Source organism: Pempheris klunzingeri, chromosome 17, assembly GCF_042242105.1.
Source record: "Pempheris klunzingeri isolate RE-2024b chromosome 17, fPemKlu1.hap1, whole genome shotgun sequence".
In the NCBI taxonomy this organism is placed as follows: Eukaryota; Metazoa; Chordata; class Actinopteri; order Acropomatiformes; family Pempheridae; genus Pempheris; species Pempheris klunzingeri.
The window spans coordinates 11,272,174-11,293,692 of NC_092028.1; the positions used below are offsets into that span (position 1 = coordinate 11,272,174).

The 21,519-nt window shown below is 43.8% G+C and overlaps 1 protein-coding gene across 1 annotated transcript in view; it reads right to left on the reverse strand.

Moving 5' to 3' along the window:
- Positions 1-4,576: 4,576 nt before the first annotated feature.
- The window catches only part of tnrc18 (trinucleotide repeat containing 18), a 46,066-nt gene continuing 29,123 nt past the window's right edge, over positions 4,577-21,519 (reverse strand). Inside the window, exons 17-30 of the mRNA XM_070848707.1 lie at positions 20,698-20,910; positions 17,961-18,137; positions 16,947-17,410; positions 16,355-16,492; positions 15,572-15,713; positions 15,357-15,474; positions 14,324-14,399; positions 14,133-14,241; positions 13,646-13,762; positions 12,691-12,849; positions 10,093-11,867; positions 9,731-9,967; positions 9,200-9,274; positions 4,577-8,581 (exon numbers count right to left, since the gene is read on the reverse strand). Of these exons, the coding sequence (XP_070704808.1) occupies positions 8,375-8,581; positions 9,200-9,274; positions 9,731-9,967; positions 10,093-11,867; positions 12,691-12,849; positions 13,646-13,762; positions 14,133-14,241; positions 14,324-14,399; positions 15,357-15,474; positions 15,572-15,713; positions 16,355-16,492; positions 16,947-17,410; positions 17,961-18,137; positions 20,698-20,910 (4,007 nt within the window). The 3' untranslated portion in view covers positions 4,577-8,374. The remainder of the gene's footprint in view (positions 8,582-9,199; positions 9,275-9,730; positions 9,968-10,092; positions 11,868-12,690; positions 12,850-13,645; positions 13,763-14,132; positions 14,242-14,323; positions 14,400-15,356; positions 15,475-15,571; positions 15,714-16,354; positions 16,493-16,946; positions 17,411-17,960; positions 18,138-20,697; positions 20,911-21,519) is intronic.

Below are 21,519 nucleotides of genomic sequence, written 5' to 3' on the forward strand. Positions count from 1 at the left end.
CTCATCTAGCTTTAAGTCCATATGGCTCTTTTGCTTTAGCTGTGTAGCTTGATTTGGTATTTAGCTGCGTTTCGTTGTTTTTTTTAGCATAAAAAAAAATTGTTGCATTGCTGTAGTTTTTCCATGGGTGTTTCTGGCTAAGCCTTTGTTTCAAATGACCTCTTTCTTGCACACACACCTCTCCATCTCTCCCTAAAAACAAAAATATCCAACACACATATACAGATATATGTATCTATATCAGTGTAGCAGTAAAACTGGCTTTTCTGCCTTCCAACCAGCCAACAGCAACAACTAAATAAATAAATAAATACTGAAAAATTACCAAAAAAATCATGCTGATTTCTGTATCATTAATACACTAAATCACTTATAATTTGAAGGAATATCAAATGTTAATTTATATATATATATATATATGAAGTCATTTTCTACCTGCCAGAATCCACACAGTGAGGTCAACCTGTACAGTATGTAGCCTGGAAGGCAAAACCCAGGGGAAAACCACAAAGCTGCTGCCTCCAAAGCTTATTACTGTAAGAAGGTGTAACAAAGGGCGCAGAGGGCAAACCGGATGAAGGTATCAACATTTTTACAACTCTTATGTGGATTTTGGTGACTAGACAGTCAGAGGATATCGTTAAGGGAGATTTTAGAGACTATAATCATGTCCCCTCCTCATCCTCAGTGGCCTTCCTCCCTCATTAGGAGGAGCTGGTAGTGTTGGGCTGCATTCAGCTGTCAGGTATTCAGTGGGCATCACCTCGTCTTCACAGCTACAGTGGGATTTCATTCACACTCTCGCTCCTGTCTAAATACCCACAACGGCATCTGCGCGTGTGTGCTTGTGTTGTGTGTGTGTGTGTGAGTGTGTGAGAGAGAGAGAGAGAGAGAGAAAGAGAGACAGACAAGTAAACATGCCTGAAATTCAAAGAGTGTGATGTTTCATTCATTATGTTGTCAGCATGAATAATAGATAGCTGATTGATATGCAGTACATCACACACACACACACACACACACACACACACACACACACTAACTCACACTCTTCCATGTGGGATTACACTGAACTAATATTTGTAAGGCTCAGTTGTCATTTCACATTCAAATTTATCAGAAGAGGCAAAAGAACAAGAGACAGAGAGGGGCAAGAGAGAGAGAGAGAGAGATCAAAGGCCAGAGAAAATAAGGAATCCACACACACACACACACACACACACACACACACACACACACACACAGTACGTACATATATATCACACAAACATGGAGAGGTTAGAAAATAACAACTACTCCTGTCTCTGTAACTGAGTAGCTGCTTCTCATTATAACATCAGAAGTTTCACTTAATTAGATCCCTGATCAAGTGTTGCATTACTTTTGTAAAAGCATGAATAACAGAGTGTTAATGTGTTTAATATAGGAAGATGTCTTGTTTTTCAACCTGGCGTCAGACCCTCCCAAGTGGTCACCGGATAGATCGGAGTGGTCGTAAAGGTGAATAACAGGATAATATAGAAGAAGAAAATGTTTTTCATCTACATGAAATTGTCTATTTTTTCTCCAATCTTTTTTTTCTCTGGACACTTGTATCTAATTTAAATGACTCACTGATTTCAAATAGAGTTAGTTAACCTCCGATGACAACACCCAAGGTGACATCGCTTCATTTTAAGGGCGCACAAGACAAAAAATGGTTTAGTTTGGTTTTAGTTTGCAGCCTGAGGAAAGTGTCTGATTAAGATAACTTGGTCATCCCTTTGAAGAGCATCACAGAAATTGCTATAATTGGTTGATTAATTCTAAATCTAATTGATTCTACATTAACTGGTGATTAGCTTAGTTTAGCATCAAGACTGGAAGCAGGGGGAAAGAGCTAGCCTAGCTTAGCCTGGCCGCTATTTGCTTGGAAATAGTTGTAACACACAAGTCCTCTTACAACCAGAACACAAGACATTTTCATGTCTCTGATTATGTATGGATAAACAAATGAGGCACAACATATTCATCAGTGAGCTTGAGACAGGACTGTATTTCTGAACTAGCTGTTTCGTGCTGCTTTGAGTGACACCACACTGTACGATATGGGGTACAGTTCCGAACAGTTGCCTATTTACACATCCGGTTACAGTGCTGAGCAGCGCTATGATTCATTCTTAGTCATGCTTCTGTCTACCTTATCAAGTCCAATATTCACTCTGTTTTAGCACTGTTTTTGGTCTCCACCACCCCCTGAGGGAAATATCTGCCTCTTTAGCCTGCCGTGGCCCAAACCGACTCCATGAGAGCCGCGAGAGTGAACAGAAACAATAAAGTTGGGAAACCAAACAATGAGCTGAAAGGTGCAAAATCTCCATATGGGCTGAGGGAAACTGCAGGATCAGGTGATAATTCCCCTGTGGCTCATCACATCTTACGGTTTATGCAGTCATTTGATTAACTTTTATCATAAAAAATAGTGAATACAGATGCTCTAATGCACAGAAATGACAGATCCTAACAGCTTACTCTCTGCAAGAAAAACAAGAGCTTTATGCATTTGTTGGCATGAAGCAGACAGCTAGTGACATGAAGATTTACAATGTTCTGCGGTGATGACTTGGACAGCAAACTGTCTTGTATTGCACATCCAGAGTGTGTCCTTTTAGAGGAAAATAGAGTACACGCAAGTAATCTGAGAGAGACGGATGTGAGAATGAAAGAATGACAGCTGCATAAGAGTAGAGAAAACTTTTTTCTCCTCTTTTTGACAAAAAAAGAGTTGAAGGACAAACACAGTGTTCTCAAAGTCTGAGAGCAGACTCCAGTCTGAATAACAACCCTTTCAAGCTGTTTGTGCTCAGTGTGCGTTTGAACGCCCCCTCACTTAGATACCTGTCTCCTGGGAAACTGGCAGTGTGTGCGACTCACACACACACACACACACACACACACACACACACAGGAGGAGTAAAAAAAAGAGAGGTGGAGGGATTCAACAGTAATGAGTTCAAACACTCACATATACACAGGTACACACACACATGCATACTCACATCTCGGCAGCTTGGCTCCCTGTGTTAAAACTGCAATGAAGCTGCAGCCAATAGAATACCTCTGTTCATGTGATGGCAGCCAATCAGAACCCTGCATGCCGACACTCCCACAAGAGGGTGTGTAGGGCTGCTGAGGTAGGATGGAGAGAGAGAGTATGCGTGCCAGTGTGTGTTAGGATGTGTGGATACCTTTCTGAGCTGGTGTACTGTATCTGTATCTGTGTGTGTGTGTGTGTGTGTGTGTGTGTGTGTGTGTGTGTGTGTGTGTGTGTCTCAGAGGAAGCTCCCAGCAGGTTCTGATGTTATGCTGATGTTGGTCCTTTAGGGGAAACAGAGAGGCGGCTGAACCCCTGACTGCTGCTCTCACCGTGAAACAGGAACACACACTCAGTTCATGTCAGCAAAGATTTAATTACACGTGGACACACAGGAATTCAAAAGCCACACACACACACACACACTCACACTCACACTCACACTCACATAAACACACACCTTTGCCAGCTCTTTGAGGGCAGAGTCGTGAACGGTCAGCGGTGGAAAATGTGTCTCCCGTGGTCAGCTCTGCAGCTCACCAGAGGAAGCTGAACTTTCCTCCATTTTATCACAACCAGCAGCTTTATTACTGGGCTGCCAAAATGGAGGCCTGATGGAGTCCACTGTTGATTAAAGGGGCAGTCCACACAAACTGAACCCAGGCACAAAAGCACAGGAAAAAAAAAAAAACTAAACATGAGAGTAGCTGACTGATCAGTGAACGGCTTCTTCTAGTGGCAGTGGAAACTGCAGGAGATGAGGTGACGGTACAGTTTGACATTTTGGGAAATGTCACTTTCTGGTGGAGAGTTGGATGAGATGAATGATACCACTCTCACATCTGTGTGGTAAATGTGAAGCTAAAGCCAGCAACCAGCTAGCTTAGCTTAGCATGACAGGAAGCAGGGGGAAATAGCTAGCAGGGCTGTCTGATGGTGACAAAATCCACCTAGCAAGATCACAAATGAATGTTTTATTATTATTATTATTATTTGTACAAAAACTGAAATGCGAGAACAGGCGGACTATTTCCTGACTGGGAACAGTAACTTCCTGGAGTCGCCACTGGTTGCCTGGCAACTGTTACTCGTTAAAAAAAATACTCCTATACATAACCCCACGCACTTCAGTTTTGTATGAGTAAGAAAAGAGCTGCAACATCTAAATTTATGAGCGCTAGAGGTGCTGCTCTGGAGTGGAGTTTAGCTTTGGACAGAGCCAAGACAGTCTTTATGCTAAGCTAACTGGCTGCTAGTTATGAGCTAGCCTTTAAGATATACAAGTGGTATCAAAAGCAAATATGTGTAGTTCCCAAAATGTCAAACTTTTCCTTTGAAATATCTCTCAGGTACTTTAAAATTAATCAAACTTGTGTTCCTGTTTTTCCCAGCAAGTCTATAACTGAAGTAAACAAAACCAGTCGAAGAGGGATGTCAAAGTATCACAGAACGCCAGAGGTACAGTTCCATCTGTTTATTGATTAACTATAAAATATTGAGTTACTAAAACAATTTAAAAGAAACACTGATAAACGTGGTTGCTGTCTGTAAAAAAAAAAAAAAAAAAAAAAAAAAAGAAAAATCAGTTCCTTACACATATAGTATAGGGTGACAGAATATATCTGGTTTCAGATTTATCTCTAAAATGTATTCTTTTTGTATTTTTACAAGATTAGACATGTGTACAAAGTATATTCTGATAGCTTTTTCTCCCCTCGACAGTGAAGGATCATTTACAAAACTTAGATGATTTTCATATTCATTTTCAAAATAATCTTTTTTTTCTGTAACAGGACGATAACGATACTGAAGGAACAGCAGACGAAGAACCAGCCTCCAGTCCACCTCTCTCTCTCTCTCTCTCTCCCATTCTCTCTTTTGCTCTCTCTCTCTCCCATTCCTCTCTCTCTCTCTCTCTCTCTAGCAGCTAGCTCCCAGTGCCTTTCAGCAGTATTGCTTGAGAGGCGTGGACGATTGTTCAGAGAGGGGAAGCAAGGAAAGAAAAAAAAAAAAGACGGAAAACATGCGAAAAAAGAAGAAAAAAAAGTTGAAAAAATAAATCACAGCAAAAACAAACATTTTAAAGACAAGCCAAAGTAAAACGGTGATAAAAAGAACATACAATATACAAAGTCTTAAAACACATGACACCAAATGAAAATGAAGGCGAAGTGGGCAATAAGTGTGTGTGTGTGTGTGTGTGTGTGTGTGTGCGCGCGTGCGTGTGTTGGACCCTGTTTGAAGGCCTAAGGCTGGGCTTTGGATGGAGATAGGGGGCAACTAGAGATTGGAAGGCAATAACACACACCTTAAAGGGTTACAAAAGGTGTGTAAGTGTGTGCGTGTGTGTATGCATGTGTGTGGTTATACCAGGGGAAAAGAGTGTGATGTCTTATCAGGCTCATCCCTCACACACACACACACACACACACGCGCGCACAGAAAAAAAGTGCTTTAGCAGCTCCAGGGGTAAACAAACATTCATAACGGGCACTTTTAACTTTAACACTCCGCAAACACCAGTACGACCTGTGTAGCCATTACACTCCCACGGCTGAGATACCAGCTGGAGATCAATTTTGGCCAACTGTCACTCAAAACTTTTGAACTTTTGTCTGTGGAAATGGGAGTTTCAGGCAGGGATGTTTGAGCAGCAGCTTGACGAGCAGGTGCAGCTTTAGAAGATAAGATTTTCTGGCATCGATCCATCGAGTAATCTCAGAAAATAGCACATGTAGCCACTCTGTACCTGGTTAAACCACTTTGAGTGCTAACAGACTAGCAGCACATTAGCAATCTTTTCCTTTACTGGGTGGCTGCAGTGTCTGGATTTTCTACGAGGGTGTGCTGAAATGTTACGGTACTAGCGGACGTTTTTCTTGTCATGTATCGGGAAAACGTCACATCAACAACATTAACATCCTGGGTCGTCCTCTAGGTATCATGCAGCCATCGCAGAGTGAGTAAAAATAAGATATAGCCTACGATAAAAATCAGACAAATCCAGACATAAACAAAAGATCTCAAAAGAGTAGAAAATATTAAACCTATTGAATATCAACAAGACAATCTTCAGTCTCTGCAGCAAAGCAGAGAGAGGGCAACGTGGTAAGAAACATACAAGAAAACCAACATGATAATCACAGATATAAACTATCTATACAGTATACTATATACTGTATATGACATTGATACAAACTCTATACACAATAGTGTAGCTAAGTGAGCTAAGAGCTCAGGAACGGAGGGTTAATTCAAACTATAAATCACAAAGAAGAAAGGCGTTTCCCAACGTCAGCATACTGAGGAAAATACCGATCTGATTACATCTGATGATGGTGGGAGCAGGGGGGCAGGACCTAAGCAACATTTGGCGAATCATCATCATAAGGCCTGGGAGAGTAAGGCCGCCCAAACGCTCACAACCCTGAGCACGACATTCAACAGTCTCACCCTAAAAACCAAAAAAAAAACATTTCAAACTAGACACGTACAAAAAAAAATTCCATAAGCAGCTAAGAGAGCTGAAAAGAAGAATGTGTAGAAAGGGACGTGTGTTTGTTCATCTGCGTCTAAGGGGGCGAAGGGGCATCATGCAGAGGAGAGGCTGTGAGAGCAGTGGGAGGGAGGGGGGTTAGTAAAATACTCTAGGAAGACATACAAGACTCCCAGTCACAGTCTCCTCTGCAGCGGAGCTCATTCAAAGTGCACTCATGTCGAAGAGGATTGCTTGGGGGGGGGGGCGAGATGTGAACAAGCTTGGTAAGATAGAAATCCATGAAACGGCAGAAGCAAACGAAAACTAAAACACATCTAACAAAGGACACTTAGAGGGTGAAAACACTGCAGCCAAAATTGAATGACCGAAGCCAAACTGTTAAAATTGAATTATTTTTATGATCTAATCAGTGCTGGCAGCTTCATACCGACTATCAGTGCCATGACCTTGATACATCTTGGACTGACTGCAATGTTTACAACACCTTACACAAAAAAAAAAGGAAAAAAATCCACCCTCTGGGACTCCTACACTTTTAATACATCAGCTAGTCTTGTTCAGTGCAGTCATGGAGTCACTTTGTGATCAAGTGTTGCAGTTTACATCTCTTGTACACCCATTTTCTTACAAAAGAAAAGGTGTCCTACGTTTCCCAGAATGCTTTTCATCATCCCCCAGACAATGGATCTCTATTGAGGCTGCTGTCAAGGGGAGAAAATGTTGTCTCTGCCTCCTCTGGGAACTCTTTTCTGCCTGTGCTGCTCAACCTCGGTGCAAAATGGGCAGACGATGCGCATCAACAGCAGCTGGTTTTGTTTCATAGTGTTCTCAGGGTGGATTTTTCCTTTAAGATAAGAAAGGATAAGATGAAAATGGGAAGTGCTTTTAATTGTACAAGATTCCTTCCTCTCTCTTTAAGCCTGAGTCTCTGAGGGAGTCAGAAGTTTTAGTAACATTCGGACAGTTTGCCTGGCCGAGTTAGGATTGTCAAGGGGAAGTGGGGGGGGGGGGTTAACTTTAAAGAAAGGGAGACCTTAAGTGTTTTTTGTTAAGTGCTTTCTGTTACACAGCAATGGAAGGAGTCTCTAACGCTCTCTCTCTCTGTGCGTCTCTTCCTGTCTTTGCGTCTGTCTGTCTCTCCTGCTGTTCTGTAGATACATTTATATGACTGTAACATGACTGTAACATCACCACGGCAACATCATAATCACAACGTCATACCACCGGCGTGTGTCCCCTCTCCTGTATCATCATTCACAGTTCATTAAAGCTTCTCGACTGTTTACCTCTTTAGAAAAAAGTACTCTGACATAAATCTATTACATGAAAATAAAACACTCATATTTTCCTCTATATAACGGTGTGTGTATTACATGGAGGTGAGTATTTACACGTGTCTGTGCATGGGTAAGTGTGTGTTTATGCAGGGTGTATTTACATGTAAAAGAGGTGCTTGTGTGTGTTCTGAAGCTTTCCCATGAACACAGCAAGCAGAACCGTGTGTGTTAATGGAGTCTGTGTGTGCAAATGTTTCAGGAGACTTGTTCCTTTTAATACTGTCCATAGTGTCTCCCATCTCTGTAGTAGTAGCTGTTCATGACAGTCAGTTTGAAGTGTATCATGGTATCGGAGCGGTTCAGGTCATTGAGTCGCGGCTGGGATGGATCCGTCATGAATGAAGCAGACCAGTGATTAGATTTGGAAAGACCTCAGGCTGGGTTAGACTCCTCACTGAGGTCCAAAGTTGGTAAGTTGGGTCATGATTTGGTTTCAGCAACTCGCGGTGATTTCCTGTTGTTTGTTTAGCAGATGACTGGGACTCCGTCTGTGTTGAAGATCATGCCGGTGGTGGGTTCGTAGGTGCCGGCCAGGTAGTAAAGGTCTTCACTGTCGGCGTAGCGGCGTGTGTGGGTCATCTGCTCGTACTCCTCCACGCTTACCACCAGGCACTTGTGGCTGACAGTCTGCACGTCGTTCTCGTCGCTGTGAGACGACTGGTAGAGGGCACGCTGCGACACAGACAGAGGTTTTAAATCTAAATCCACCTGTGTACTGTATATTGTGGATCAAACACATGCTTCCTCTGCACCCTACCAGATAATTAACTGCATTCAACTAATGTTTACGGAGCTCCAAAAGACATTAGACAAATCAATCCAAAATATAACTGAATATCTCAATAAATAATACTTTGTTGGAAAAGTAAATTGGAGGGTAAAAAGAAAGCAAAATTTTGTGTTTCTGTTTAATCTCAAATTAGTTGGTAAATATAAAAAATATATATACATATATGGATGATTAACATCACATCATCACTGTAGTTTAATTACTACAGTTAGCCTCAGCTAGGGAGCTAATTAAGCTATATAGCTGAAAAGCTCAAAGTGATTTCAGTTAAGGCAGCAAGACACGTTAACTAGACCTCTGAAAATGGAGTGACGAAAATCAGAAATGTTGCTGCGGGATAGTAGAAAATAAGTCATTATCAACCTTATCATTATAGTTTTTTTAATGATGAAATAATACTTTATATTGTAAAAAAGAAGTAGACCAAAGATAAATGAATGAAGAAATGTTCAATAAAGCGTTTCATCAACTGAAGGTGAAATAATTCATTTGTTACTCACCTCCATGAAGTCTTTTCTCTGGATAGAGGAATGCAGAGCTGCTGGCAAAGACTGACCGCACATCTGATCCCAGTTCTGGAGACAAATGAGGTCTCAGCAAAAAGTTTCAAACTAATCACACACAAAAATGTTTTCCGTCTAACATGTTGTTTTACTTCATGGCTATGAAGGAATCATGCATACAATAGTCATGATTGAGGTTTTAATTATACATACATAGCATTATATATCACGATAGAGAAAGAGGAGAGAAAAAGGATTGTAGGAAGGTTCATTTAGTTACGAGATTAAGTAATTCCCTTTCATGAATTGTTTCCTGAAATGAAATATATCATTACACTTGCAACTTCTGTTATTGAAATGAAATAATTCATGAAACAAAATTATCTTTCACTGAATTACAATTAAAATTCTCAGACAGCATTTTATCGAGACGCAAAGTTTTTGAAAAAGTTTTTCCTCCACGCAGCAAATTCAGTTTCACCAATCACATCACCTCTAATTTGAACCAGCTGTTTTTGAAACTCCTACCTTCTTGTCGGTAAGTTTCTTGCCGGGATTTGTCTCCTCTGGGTGATAGAACCAGTTGACCCTGACCACCATGTTGCTGCCCCATGACTCCCACATGCTCTGGATACGGCCGATGAAGGGGAGGTTAGGCCGGCCGGCGGAGAGGAACACAGCACAGTCACCGATGCGGATCATCTCTCGGCCTCGCACAATAGCCTTATAGAAGAGCTTCTTCGCCTTGCCCTTCATACCGCGTCTCTGGGGGGGTCAGAAGAGAACAGGCGGGTCACAGAGTGAACTGAAGGATATTTGGATGAATACGGTCATTGCTTTTCAGAATTTTACCATCTATTTTTCTCATTATGAGTGACTTTTCCCCTCACCTGAGTGGGCTTCCCAAACCACTTCCAGAGCTGTCTGGCTGGAAGAAAAGCAGAAATTTTGGGCCTGTTCTCCACACTGGGAAGCCTCTGACGTTTAGCCAGCTCCTTGGTTGTGGGGAGGTGGACCCCTTCTCTCCGCTTTGGTCTCCCCACCTTCCCCTCCCCGCCACTGGGCTTTGGTTTCGGAGGACGACCCCTTTGTCCAGAGCCCTTCCCGGTGGCTGGTTTAGCAGGTTTTGCTGGAGCAGGAGCGGTAAGAGTCGGGGAGGATGGAGGCGAGGGAGACTCTGAAGGAGGAGACAGATCTTCTTCCTCCATTTTAACCTCCACCTCCTTCTTCACCTCTTCTTCTCCTTCTTTCGTCTCTTCATTCACTTTGTCCTGTACTGGAGGCGGGGAGGCAGGGTTTGGTGGAGGCGTAGGGGTCCTCTCTTCATCTGAGCTGCAGGAAGAGTCATCAGTGGAGGAAGAGGACGACGAAGATGACGATGATGACGAAGATGAGGAGGATCCTGAGCAGGATGAAGAGGAGGAGGAGCAACTAGAGGTGCATTTCTTCTTTTTCTTCATCTTCCCTTTCTCCCCTTCTTCCTCGGACTCTGAACTGCTGCTACTCTGAGATTCCTCTTTCATCTTTCTCTCCTCTCTTTTCTCCACCTCCTTTCTCTCCTCTTTTTTACCTTTCTCCTCTCTTGTGTCCATCTCCTGTCCTCTCCCAGCACTTCCACGACTGTCTGCCTTCTCCTTGGCCAACATCGGTGCCTTGTAGGAGGACTCTTTCTCCGGCGGGCCAGCCTCTCTATCTGGAGCTCTTGGTTTAGCCTTTAGCGGTTTCTGATTGGCTGTGGCTGTTGTGATGGGGGTGTGATCTCGTCTGACGCCCCGACTCTCTAGCAGCATCAGAGCCTTGGTTTTCTTGGTCTTGGGGGAGGTGACGCCTTCATGGTCGAGCTTCACGAGGGGCTCCGCAGACAGGGCTTTGCGCCTCACCACTGAGCCCCCGTCGCTTTGCCCCGAGTTGGGCTTAGGTCTGGACACGGGGCTGGGTCTTGAGTTTGAGGATAACTGCTCGGACGGCATCTTCAGTTTGGGTCTGGGGGCAGATGATGATGACAAGGATGGCGATGATGAAGAAGGTCTGGGAGTCAGTGAAGAACTGGGCTTGCTTGTTGACAGCCTGGAGATGGGACTGGGTATGAGTCCAGAGTTGAGGCTGGTTCTGGAGCTACTGTGATGGTCCGAAGAGGGTTTGGTTTTGGGTGTGGAAGCAGAAATGGGTCTGGGCGTGGACAAAGCATTTTGCTTGGGTGCGGTGGACGATGTTGCCAGACTGGTTCTGGACATCGGCCTGTTGGTGGTGGGACTGACACTGTTGGTATTTTCCCTTTCTCTGCGCTGGTTGTTGTACGAGGTGAGGTTGGGCTCACTGTACAGATCCACAGTCAGGACCTTCCCATAGGTGGAAGGGTAGAGGGAGGGAGGGAGAGTGCGGGAGGGTTTTGGAGCAGGAGGTTGGGCCGAGCTGGCCTTCCTGGGCACCTGGTTGGGAAGGGTAGGGCTACTTGCGGGGGACGTGGCGGAGCTCTTGCGGCCTGGTTTTGCCTGCGATCCCATTGTTGGCCGGGATGCAGGCCGGGGCTTCTCCTGAGCTGCCTTCTGGACGGAGGAGGTGCGGTCCTGGGTAGGTTTGGCTGGAGGCTGGGGTCTCTCTGCGGGCTGGGTGGAGGAAGATGGAGGATCAGGTTTCTCCCGGCCATCTGGGTTTATGGTGGCCTCTGAAAAAGAAAAACAACAAAAAAAAAAAAGGTTTAACAGCTCTGCCTCTGTGGCCAAACTACACTGTAAATAGGTTTACATTGAATCTGCTGACATTTTCATTGTGTGGCTTCATGATTTCTGTGGCTTGCAGCCTCACATGCTAAAAATGGGAGACAAATCAGCACAGAAACAAGTCTGAAATGAAAACACTGCATTTATGAACTGCTTACCCAGTAGAAACAAGGCCAGCGTCAGCAAATCAGACATGCAACATGCCATATATTACAGCTAGAATAATAAACTCTGAGCTTTACAGAACAATGACAAAGCTGTTTGAGCAAATTCATTAAACTGACATCAGAGATGACAGCCATGGTCAAATATGAGATGTTTGATTAAAGATCCGTCTGAGCCTTGAGCTATTTTTGTTGGTTCTGTTGTTTTAAAAAGACAAAAAAGACTCATCTAAGGACAAACATGACAGCTCTTTAATTTGTTGAAATAAGTACAGTAACAAACTGCATGTAACTCATTTCTATTATTATTCCTAATAACCAGCTGCCTTAAATGGATATGTGAGGCATTCAGGAGAGGAACACACAATTAATCAAAGAAGAAAAAAAAGCAGCATATCTCAAATAGTAATGGCAGCACTTAATGTACAATGCACTTGTTTTATTTTAAGCACCCCTTCCATTATTTTTACCTCCCATGGGGAACATTACCTTTTCTTACTTTAATAATTCTAACAGATTTGACACTTTTGGTCAATCACTTCTGTGCAGCTGATTGTTTCTACCAACTTTTATCATTTCTGAAGAAGCGGTTCGGTCAGCTCACCTGGTTTGGGTTTGGGTTTGGGTTTGCGACCTGGTTTTCCTTTGATCTTGGGAGTGGTCTCCTCTTGCTTTGCTCCTGCCTCTTTGCCCTCTTTGCTGCATTTGCGGACTCGCCTCCTGGAGCAGCTGGCCACGAGCAGCGCAGGGGACGGCTCAGCGCCTGGACAGAAGCAGAGAGCCAGAAGGTTTATGGTTTATCTAAAGAATTTAACCTAGAGTATACGCTTCTCATGCTTCCATCACGACTTTTGTCTTTTACCTACATTACTCTCAATTGAGCCAAGATTATTAGCTATTTTGGACTCCATTCTTTCTTTTTGAGTGTGTTCACTCCCTCATAAACCATCAACATGCTGCAAGCACCTTGCTTGCAAAAAGAAAAGACTGTAAAAGACTGTAATGTAAAACAGGCTGGTCTGAGCTGCGAGCAAAGTGCTTCATGTTTCATGCTTTTGGAAGCTCCTCTGTGTATTTGATTTAGACATTCATGAAGTCTGAAGTAGGCTTTAGTCTTAGAAAACACGTCCACTTAAGAGCAATTACATGTACACACACACACACGTGATATTAGCATGCACTGGAATAGCTGTGCGTTAGCAGCACTCTATGGGGAAAACACTTCTGCTGAAACCATCAACACACACAACGCACTCATGAAAATGCAGACAGGTTTGATCCTAGTCCTGCATGTACGTAGACACACACACACACACACACACACACACACACACAGTAAACACAGTAAAAGCCCACAGTATATATATTATGGTTCAAACCAAGCAGTGACAGTAAGTAAAAGTAAGTAAAATATAAATCTATATCTGCTTGTGAAAGTGTTGTTTTAACAGAGAACTGAGCAGCAACATGGAAAATCTGGAAGGTCATGATGACCGACTAAGATGTTGCTGTTACAAAACTGTCCACAGACAGTTGTGTGTGTGTGTGTGTGCACTCACAGTGGATCTTGTAGTCTGGCGGCAGCAGTCTGATGTGGGAGAGGGGGATGCGGCCTGTGTCACCGTCGTCAAACTCCACCGTGATAAGATCATCATTCTCGTCAATATCTGAAGTTCCTTTTTCGAGAAAAAAGGACGGACAGGAGAAAACATTTGATTTTGACACATTTTAGAGATTAAAAGCACCAGTTTTAAAGCGTGGTGTTTTGAATTGCATAACTGTGTCACACCCAGTCACTCGAGCAATGTTGTTTCTTATTGTTCATTGCAGAAAAGCTCACTGAATTGAAAGTGTTCAATAAGAACAGCACCCAGACCAGTTACGTTCAAAGTAATAAACTCTGCTGCTTTGTTCTCTGATTCAGCAACTCTGGTAAAATCTCTTACATTTGTTTGTGCTGCCAGCTACAATTAAATTGTCCATGTAAGTGGATTATGAATCATATCATGTAAGTGGTGGGTGCGTGTTGGTGTGCAGTTGCTGTACCGTTGACAACAGTGCCGGGGTAAAGGCAGCGGTACTGCTGGCTCCAGTAGGCAGCGATGCGGGTGCCCTCTGGGAGGTAGCGCACGGATGGAGGCTTCACATCGATGATCTGCACATACAGAATGAGGAACTTTTAGAGTACTGAGACATCCATAAGTGTAGAGGATCCAAATGTGATCCAGTTAACTCACAGCTTCCTGCAGCAGTTGTTCCAAGCAGTAGATGTGTGGTCGGTTCCCTCTCTCCCCCTCCACCACCACGCTGTATCTGTAGGACAAGGGTCAGGGTCAAAAGTTTGGGGTCAGTGCAGCAGCACTCAAAACTGTATCTTTATCTTGTGACTGCTTTGATGTGTAGCAGGCCGGGGAATGTGGTGTCTTTTACTAACTACCACTATAGCGCTCTGGCTCTGGCTAAAATGTCCAGAGCGGAGCACCACTAATACCCACATTCCCTCTGGAATATTAATCCCGTCTGAACAGGGATTTAGTCTGTTTGTTTTCCTTTAATTAAGCCACTCTGGATTTAAGCATCAGCTCAATGACCAAAATTAGGTCTAAATGATGAAGCATTATGTTCTTATAGTTGTGTGTATGCAAGTTTGCACATGTTTAAAGAAATAGTTTGAGATTTTGGGAAACATGCTTATTTCCAAGAGTTTACTTGGTTTGGTGAAGAAGCTACAGCCAGTAGCTGGTGATCTTATCTTAGCATACAGACAAAGGGGGAAAAACATTCGACTGACTTTGTCCAAAGATAACAAATCTGGCAACCAGCAATTCTAAAGCTCACTATCTAACACGTTGTCTCTCCTTTGTTTGATCAGCACACAAGTGTGAAAACAACCATTGAAGTACGCTAGCTGTTTCCCCCTGCTTTCTGTCTTTATGCTAAGCTAAGCTAACCAGCTACTGTTCTTAGCTTTATACTTAGTGTACAGATGTCAAAGTGGTATCAATCTTCTCATTTCAGTCGAGAAGAAGAAAGCAAAAATGGCAAACAATTTCTTAAAGAGTAAGTAGAGAATGTCTCTGTGGTGTGCATGTGAAAAATCCACAAAGCCTTGTAAGAGTCCACTGTGGGTTGTGGAAAGAAAACTGGAGCACACTGATTGATTTGCATCTTTTAATAGTGCAAACAGATGTGTGTTTCCACTATTAAAGGGCTAATCAATCACTCTGCCCCAGTCCCACGCGCTGTTAAGCTCTGCTTGTGTGTACTCACATGTCAGGGGAGTGTACAGTGTTGACATGTCCTGCGTACAGTAGCTGGTCGTCCATTGGGATCAAAACTCTGAGCCCGTCCACCAGGGAATCTTTATCCAACACGCACTGAACTGGAGCTGAATACAAAAACACGTGCAATAAAATGAGCACATCATTATTTAGCGTGTAAGCCTCGTCTGTAAGCGGTAGCAGGCGGTATCTTTGCGCACTGACCAGGTGTGGAGGACCTCTCTGATACGCTGTTGCTGCGCGGTGGGAGGAGTTCGTCTTCGCTAAAGCTGCTGTCCTGGTTGGGCTCAAAGTCTTCGTCTGCCGCCATGCTCTCCATCAGCCGGCTCACCGCTCCCCTGGAAGGCTGCAAAAGCACACACAAGGGCTGTAATTTCAATGTGGTAATTATATATTTATGGAAAAACCCATCAACTGCTTGAAATGTTTTACTCCATATTCCAAAATCCCAAATGATAATTTATAAAAATCATGGTGATAGTGATGAAATAATTGTGCTACTTAAGGTTAATTTGTGGCAGCCCACCAAACTACAAGGCTGACACGCCACAAATTAACTTTTCAAAGTGAAACAGCAACATATTACAACACTTATGCTGTTGAACACACAATCTTCTCTGCTGCTCCACCGCCACGAAGAGCTCTGCACACACTTTAGCTGCCTTTAGTGTTTTCCAAAACAAACTCAAGTTTGGGCTGCTGGCAGATGGAGAGCAATGCAACACTTTGGCAGAAATCACACAATACAAGAGGTTTACTTTTTTTCCTTTCACTAACAAAACAAAACTGTTAATTACAACAGAAGCCATCAGTTAAATTCTGGAGACTTATTGTTGTTGTGTGTAAAAGTGCAACACAGCAAGCTAGAAAGTGAAGTGTGTGTGCGAACACTTAGGTGTAATAACAAAGTGTTCTCGTTTTGTCCTTGCCAAGATAATTAAGTTCACATCCATAATGACTTTGCTGCTGATCCATCATCCCACTGACCTCTCTGGCCTTGGTCTTGGCTTTTGGTTGGCTCTTGCGTGCTGGGCTGAGGCTCAGGGGTGCAGGACCTTCTGTGATTGGACTGCACAGATTGGATGACGGGCTCACAGGCAGAGGCGAGTCCTTCGACTTCTTTTTCTGTTTTTCAAAAGTCACAACACAGAGAATTACAACGTGTACACGAATGATGGTACTACGGATCTAGTGGACAGATTTACATCTTTACACACACACACACACACACACACACACACACTCAGAGGCTGGGATTCTGCCAGGCTGCCTGCAGTTGTCCTTTCTTGTCAGTAACATGACACAGACAGCAGGGGAGTGCTGCAGTGACTGAAGTATTGGGAAACCCTGCTGGCACCCTGACACACATGCTTAAACACACATACTCTCACACACAGAGACGTCAAGGGAGACAAAAGGAAGCAAGGGAACCAGAGTTTGAGGGAGGAGGAGGTGGAAAACTGTAACAGAAAAGAAAAGGAAGATGAGCAAAAAGAGGAGGGAGAAAAAGACTTGTGTGTCTTTGTTTTTCTGGCTCATTGCAGCTGGTGCATGACAAGCTGATAAATTATTGACGTACTTTCACCACATCTTTCCCCTCTCTGCTGGGCGGAGTGGGTTTGGGTCTGGAGGCAGGTTTCGGGGTGAGAGGTGGGGCCGAATTGGAGGAGGAGCTCTGACTGGTGGAAGCAGAGGCCGACGCAGGCATCTGACTGGCTGACGTGGTGGCATCGTGGAGGAAAATCCTCTCGCTGCGTCGTCGGGTCCAGCCCTCGTCCTCGCTGAAGCCCCCCAACCCAGAGCCAGTGGGGAGGTCGAAGCTGAACTGCCTCGGCGACCGGGGCGAGGGCCTTGGTTTGGGCAGGGGCTTGCGTTTGACTGGCAGCGCTTCATCTCGCTTGGTGGGGCTGGTTTGGTCGATGCGGCGGGTTGCCGGGGGCAACAGAGGGAGCTCTGGGGCGGAGCGTTTGCCGTGCAGCAGGGAGGGGAACTTCCTCAGTCGCAGGTCTGAGCCGGAGTCTGACCACTCGCACTCTGACGACCCTGACGGTGGACAGGAGAGAGTCACATGATGTAAAAACTCTTCCTCACACACTCAGTGTACAGAAAAAAAAACAGGCTCCTCCCATAAACATGCAGGAATAAAATCAGGTGTCAGATTCTCTGAAATCAATAACCCTGTGAAAAGGACCACAGAAAATCACAGGAAATCAATTTAAAACTAATACATAATTCAAGAGTGAATCATTACATGCAGTCTGATGTGACAATTAGAATTGAATGGATATTTAACTATGAATCAATAACACAATCCTGAAAAAACGCTCAGGCGGTGAAACTGCTCAACCACAAAAAATTACAATCATAGTGTGGAACACTGTCAGGGGAACCTATGAAATTAGTAAGAGCAGGAGAGTGTGAAGAGAACAGATTCATCTACATTTTGACTAAATATAAAAAGGAAAGCCAGGGGCATTTGTCTTTACTTTTCTTTTTGTTGGTACTTTCCACAAAAAAGGTAATCTGTATTCATTCTGTTCATTTGCACAGACATGATCAGTAAGACACAACTCATTTGTATCTGTTGTGTTACCCAGAGTGCTTTGCCTGCTGCGGTGTTTGCTGTCATGGATAAGGCTCAATGGGGTGGAGCTGACAGGGAGTGCGCTCGCCGCAAACCTGGCCAACAGACCCAGCCCGCTCTCCTCACAGCCGCCATCATCGTCAGAATCGGACTCCTCGTTGTCGTCGTCGTCCTCCTCAGAGGTTTCTGCGTCAGAGACAAGATTTTCAGCTTAGATGAATTTGACTGTAGGCACGGGTCCGGGCCAAAGGTCAAATTAGTTCCTATTGTTTCTACTGACTGGACACAAAGACAGCACCAGAGAGACAGCTAACTATCAAGAGACTAAATACAAGGACTGTATTAAGCCCTGTGTGAAAAGGACACAGCAGCCTGAACCTCACAATAACAGATTGTCTGATACCCAGAAACACACATACTCAATATCTCACATCCCAACATGTAGGCTGACCAGAGACAGCAGTGGAGAGAGAGAGGAGGTAGGCTGTCCAAACCACTGCAGCCTGCCTTCACACTGTAATGCTGTGTAAGCAAGATACAGCAGGAAAATTTGGGATTTACCACATACATGCATGTGAACCACACTGACACACACACACAAAACTGCTGAGAGCATGTGAGCAGAAACTCTGACTCATATAACATTCATTATTTAAAAAAAACAAAAAAACAACCTTCAGAGAATGTAACAAAGAAAGAAGTATAAAGCTGCACTTATTTCTCCAAGTCTGACAGGCCAAAGCACGCACACACACACACACACAGTTGCATACTGCTGGTTAGCTGTGTTGGTGGTAGTTAGCAGTTAGCTCCATGGCAACAGATGAGCAGGAGGAGCGTCTCCTCAGAGGTTAGAGGCTTAACATTGAGGGTGGATACACAGTACAAGGCATCTTGACCACCTTCATATTCTCTAAACTTGTTTTACAAAGTAACTAAACACCACCAGAAAAGCAGTGTTTTGCGGGACTCTGATTGAAAATTTTAACTCTGTTGCGTTGATATCGTGGTGTACTGAAGTACACTACGATTTCACTGCAGCAAAGTTAAACCAACGAAGGCCAGCAAAAAGGTGAGGTGTGCTCAGTTACTCTTAAACCAAAACATTAATGCTTGATTTCATTTATGAAGCTGGCTGTTTAGTTTTATTGTGGATTAAGTAGAATAAGTTTTTAGCACTTTTATTAGGAGTCAAATCTGGTGCATATAATGTACTGTGAATCCATTTTGTGTTAACAGCAGAAGGCAGACGATACAACAAGCAGGCACTGAGAGGACAGCCCTGTGAGGCCCCTTGGTATGGTATGTTCTTATGAGGTTTGAGCAACCATGGTTACATCCTCTGTCCCAGCAGAGCACCAAAAGTCTTCCTCTAAACTTTTACAAGCCATCAGGAGACGGGGGTAACCATGGCTTTCATTAAAGAACTTTAATTTGTGAGAACAATAAAAATACAAAAACAAAAAATATGTAGTTCAATTTCAGCATAGCCCATGTTAGCGGTCAATAAAGAATAGAGGGAGGGGCACTTCCTACTTACAGAGCAGGTGACAGGGGTGTGGCCTCAGGCAGGGCGGGGCGGGGCGGGGTAGGGCAGCGCAGCGGCGAGAGCGCAGCCTAGCCGTAGCATAGCCTGGCCTTAGCGCAGTCAGGCTTAAGCTTTAGCCACAGCGTAGACTAGCCGTAGCGAGGTAGCATAGGCTCAAGGCTGCGCTAGTCCTTGCCAAGCTTCTGTAATGTCGCAGCAGCAGCAGCAGCAGCAGCAGCAGCAGCACAAGCACATGGAACAGGCTGAGAGACACTCAAAGCATCATGGGTAGGACGAAGGAGTTGTGGGAGGGGAGATCAGAGGTGAGGAGGGAAAAGTGGGAAGACAGAGCAAGGTGTCTGAGAGAGCAACGTGAAGGGAAAAGGGTTATTTGAAGGTTTAGTAAACAGAGGAGCTCTATTGTCCAAATATCCCCAACAAAGAATCTGATTGATGCCATCAAGAAACTGTCTGCCACATCACCAAAGCCTAGACCACAACACCGATAAACATTTAGTCTGATGTAAATTTAACTAACCATTCCAAAAATTTAGAAGAGCCAACTCATTACTTTTCTCTTTATTTGATGACCATTTGCACAAACCAAGCCAAGAATTAGCTTCTTGTTATCCCTCCTATCACATTAAGCTCTGTGTGCTCTGAGCTAATCTTCTACATGTATTGTTTCAGTTTCCCAAATGTAACCCTTGAGCTGAACTGTGTTTTCCAACCTTTGCAAGGAGAACTAAAGGGATATTTGACGAACAGAGCACTCTAAAGGATGTGTGAGGTGCAGTGGCAGCTGGACAGACTGACAGAGACGGACAGACAGATGAAGCAGACACAAGGACCACAGCGCTTTGCTTTCTGTGCCAATCAAATCAACACCTTTAATAAATCTTATAGGTACCAAACTGTAATACAACTTTATGAAAAAATCTCACAATTCACACAATTTTTCAATATACAAATACTACAAAAAACGGTTTGCAATCCAGGCAATAAAAAACACCATAGAAATAAGTAAACTCTTTTAGAAAAAGGCAACTTTGCAGAGAAGCCAGCAGCAAGAGAGGTAGGGATGGTCGAGCTAACGCACAGTCTGAAAACAGCTGCCTTAGCGAAACGCAAACAGACACAAGCTTGACGAGCCTCAAAGACACATTTTTGTCTGACTCAACAGCGAGTGGCGAGGAGCTGTAAGATTTGGTCAGTAACCTTGGTCGAAGGAGTCGTCAGAGGAGCTGAGGCCCGCTTCCTCCAGCAGCAGGGATAAGTGCTTGTGTTTCTTCTTCTGAGACTTTGAACTGGACAGCAGGGATGTCGGCGACGATGCGGGCCGCCTCTTCCTGGTCAGGTTGCCATGGGAACGTGTCCCTGAGAGAGGGGGCCAGCCCCCTTGCGCAGAATTGTGCTCCTCTGAATCTGAGTCTGGTGCGGAGAAAGTACGGTTAATGATTCATGAAACGTCAGACACGAAGAAGATTTCTGCTGCAAGGATTCCTCTAACTAAAACTGAATTTATCATAATTTTGATATTTGTTTTAATTATTAACTAAGCTAAGGTCGGCTACATGACTTGACTAAGTGATAATTGTTCCGATACTACTATATTTTTCTTAATATAAATACACTCCATGAAAAGACCAAATACAAAGCCCTACGCCGTGTATGGCCATTTGGTGCTACTGAAGATGTAGAAGGTCAAAAACTATTTACTGTTTATTTTAAGAAATAAATCAAAATCATTTCCCTAAAGATCTGGGTACTGTAGTTTTTAGCAAAATGTTAGGCAAACAGGAAGGCATGGTGCATTAGTAGGGGACTATTTTCAGCAGAGGATGAATACACATTTGGTGTTCTAGTGACCATTTGTGGTGGCAGGATAATAAATCTGATCTGATCAAAATAAACACCAGTGTGTGGTCATAGTAATGACTGAACATGACACCCAGTGGAACAGTGTAGTGTGATCTGATGTGTTTTTAAAAGCTAAAGGCAACAACGACGAGCTCAACGACACTGAGGAATAAGATATCA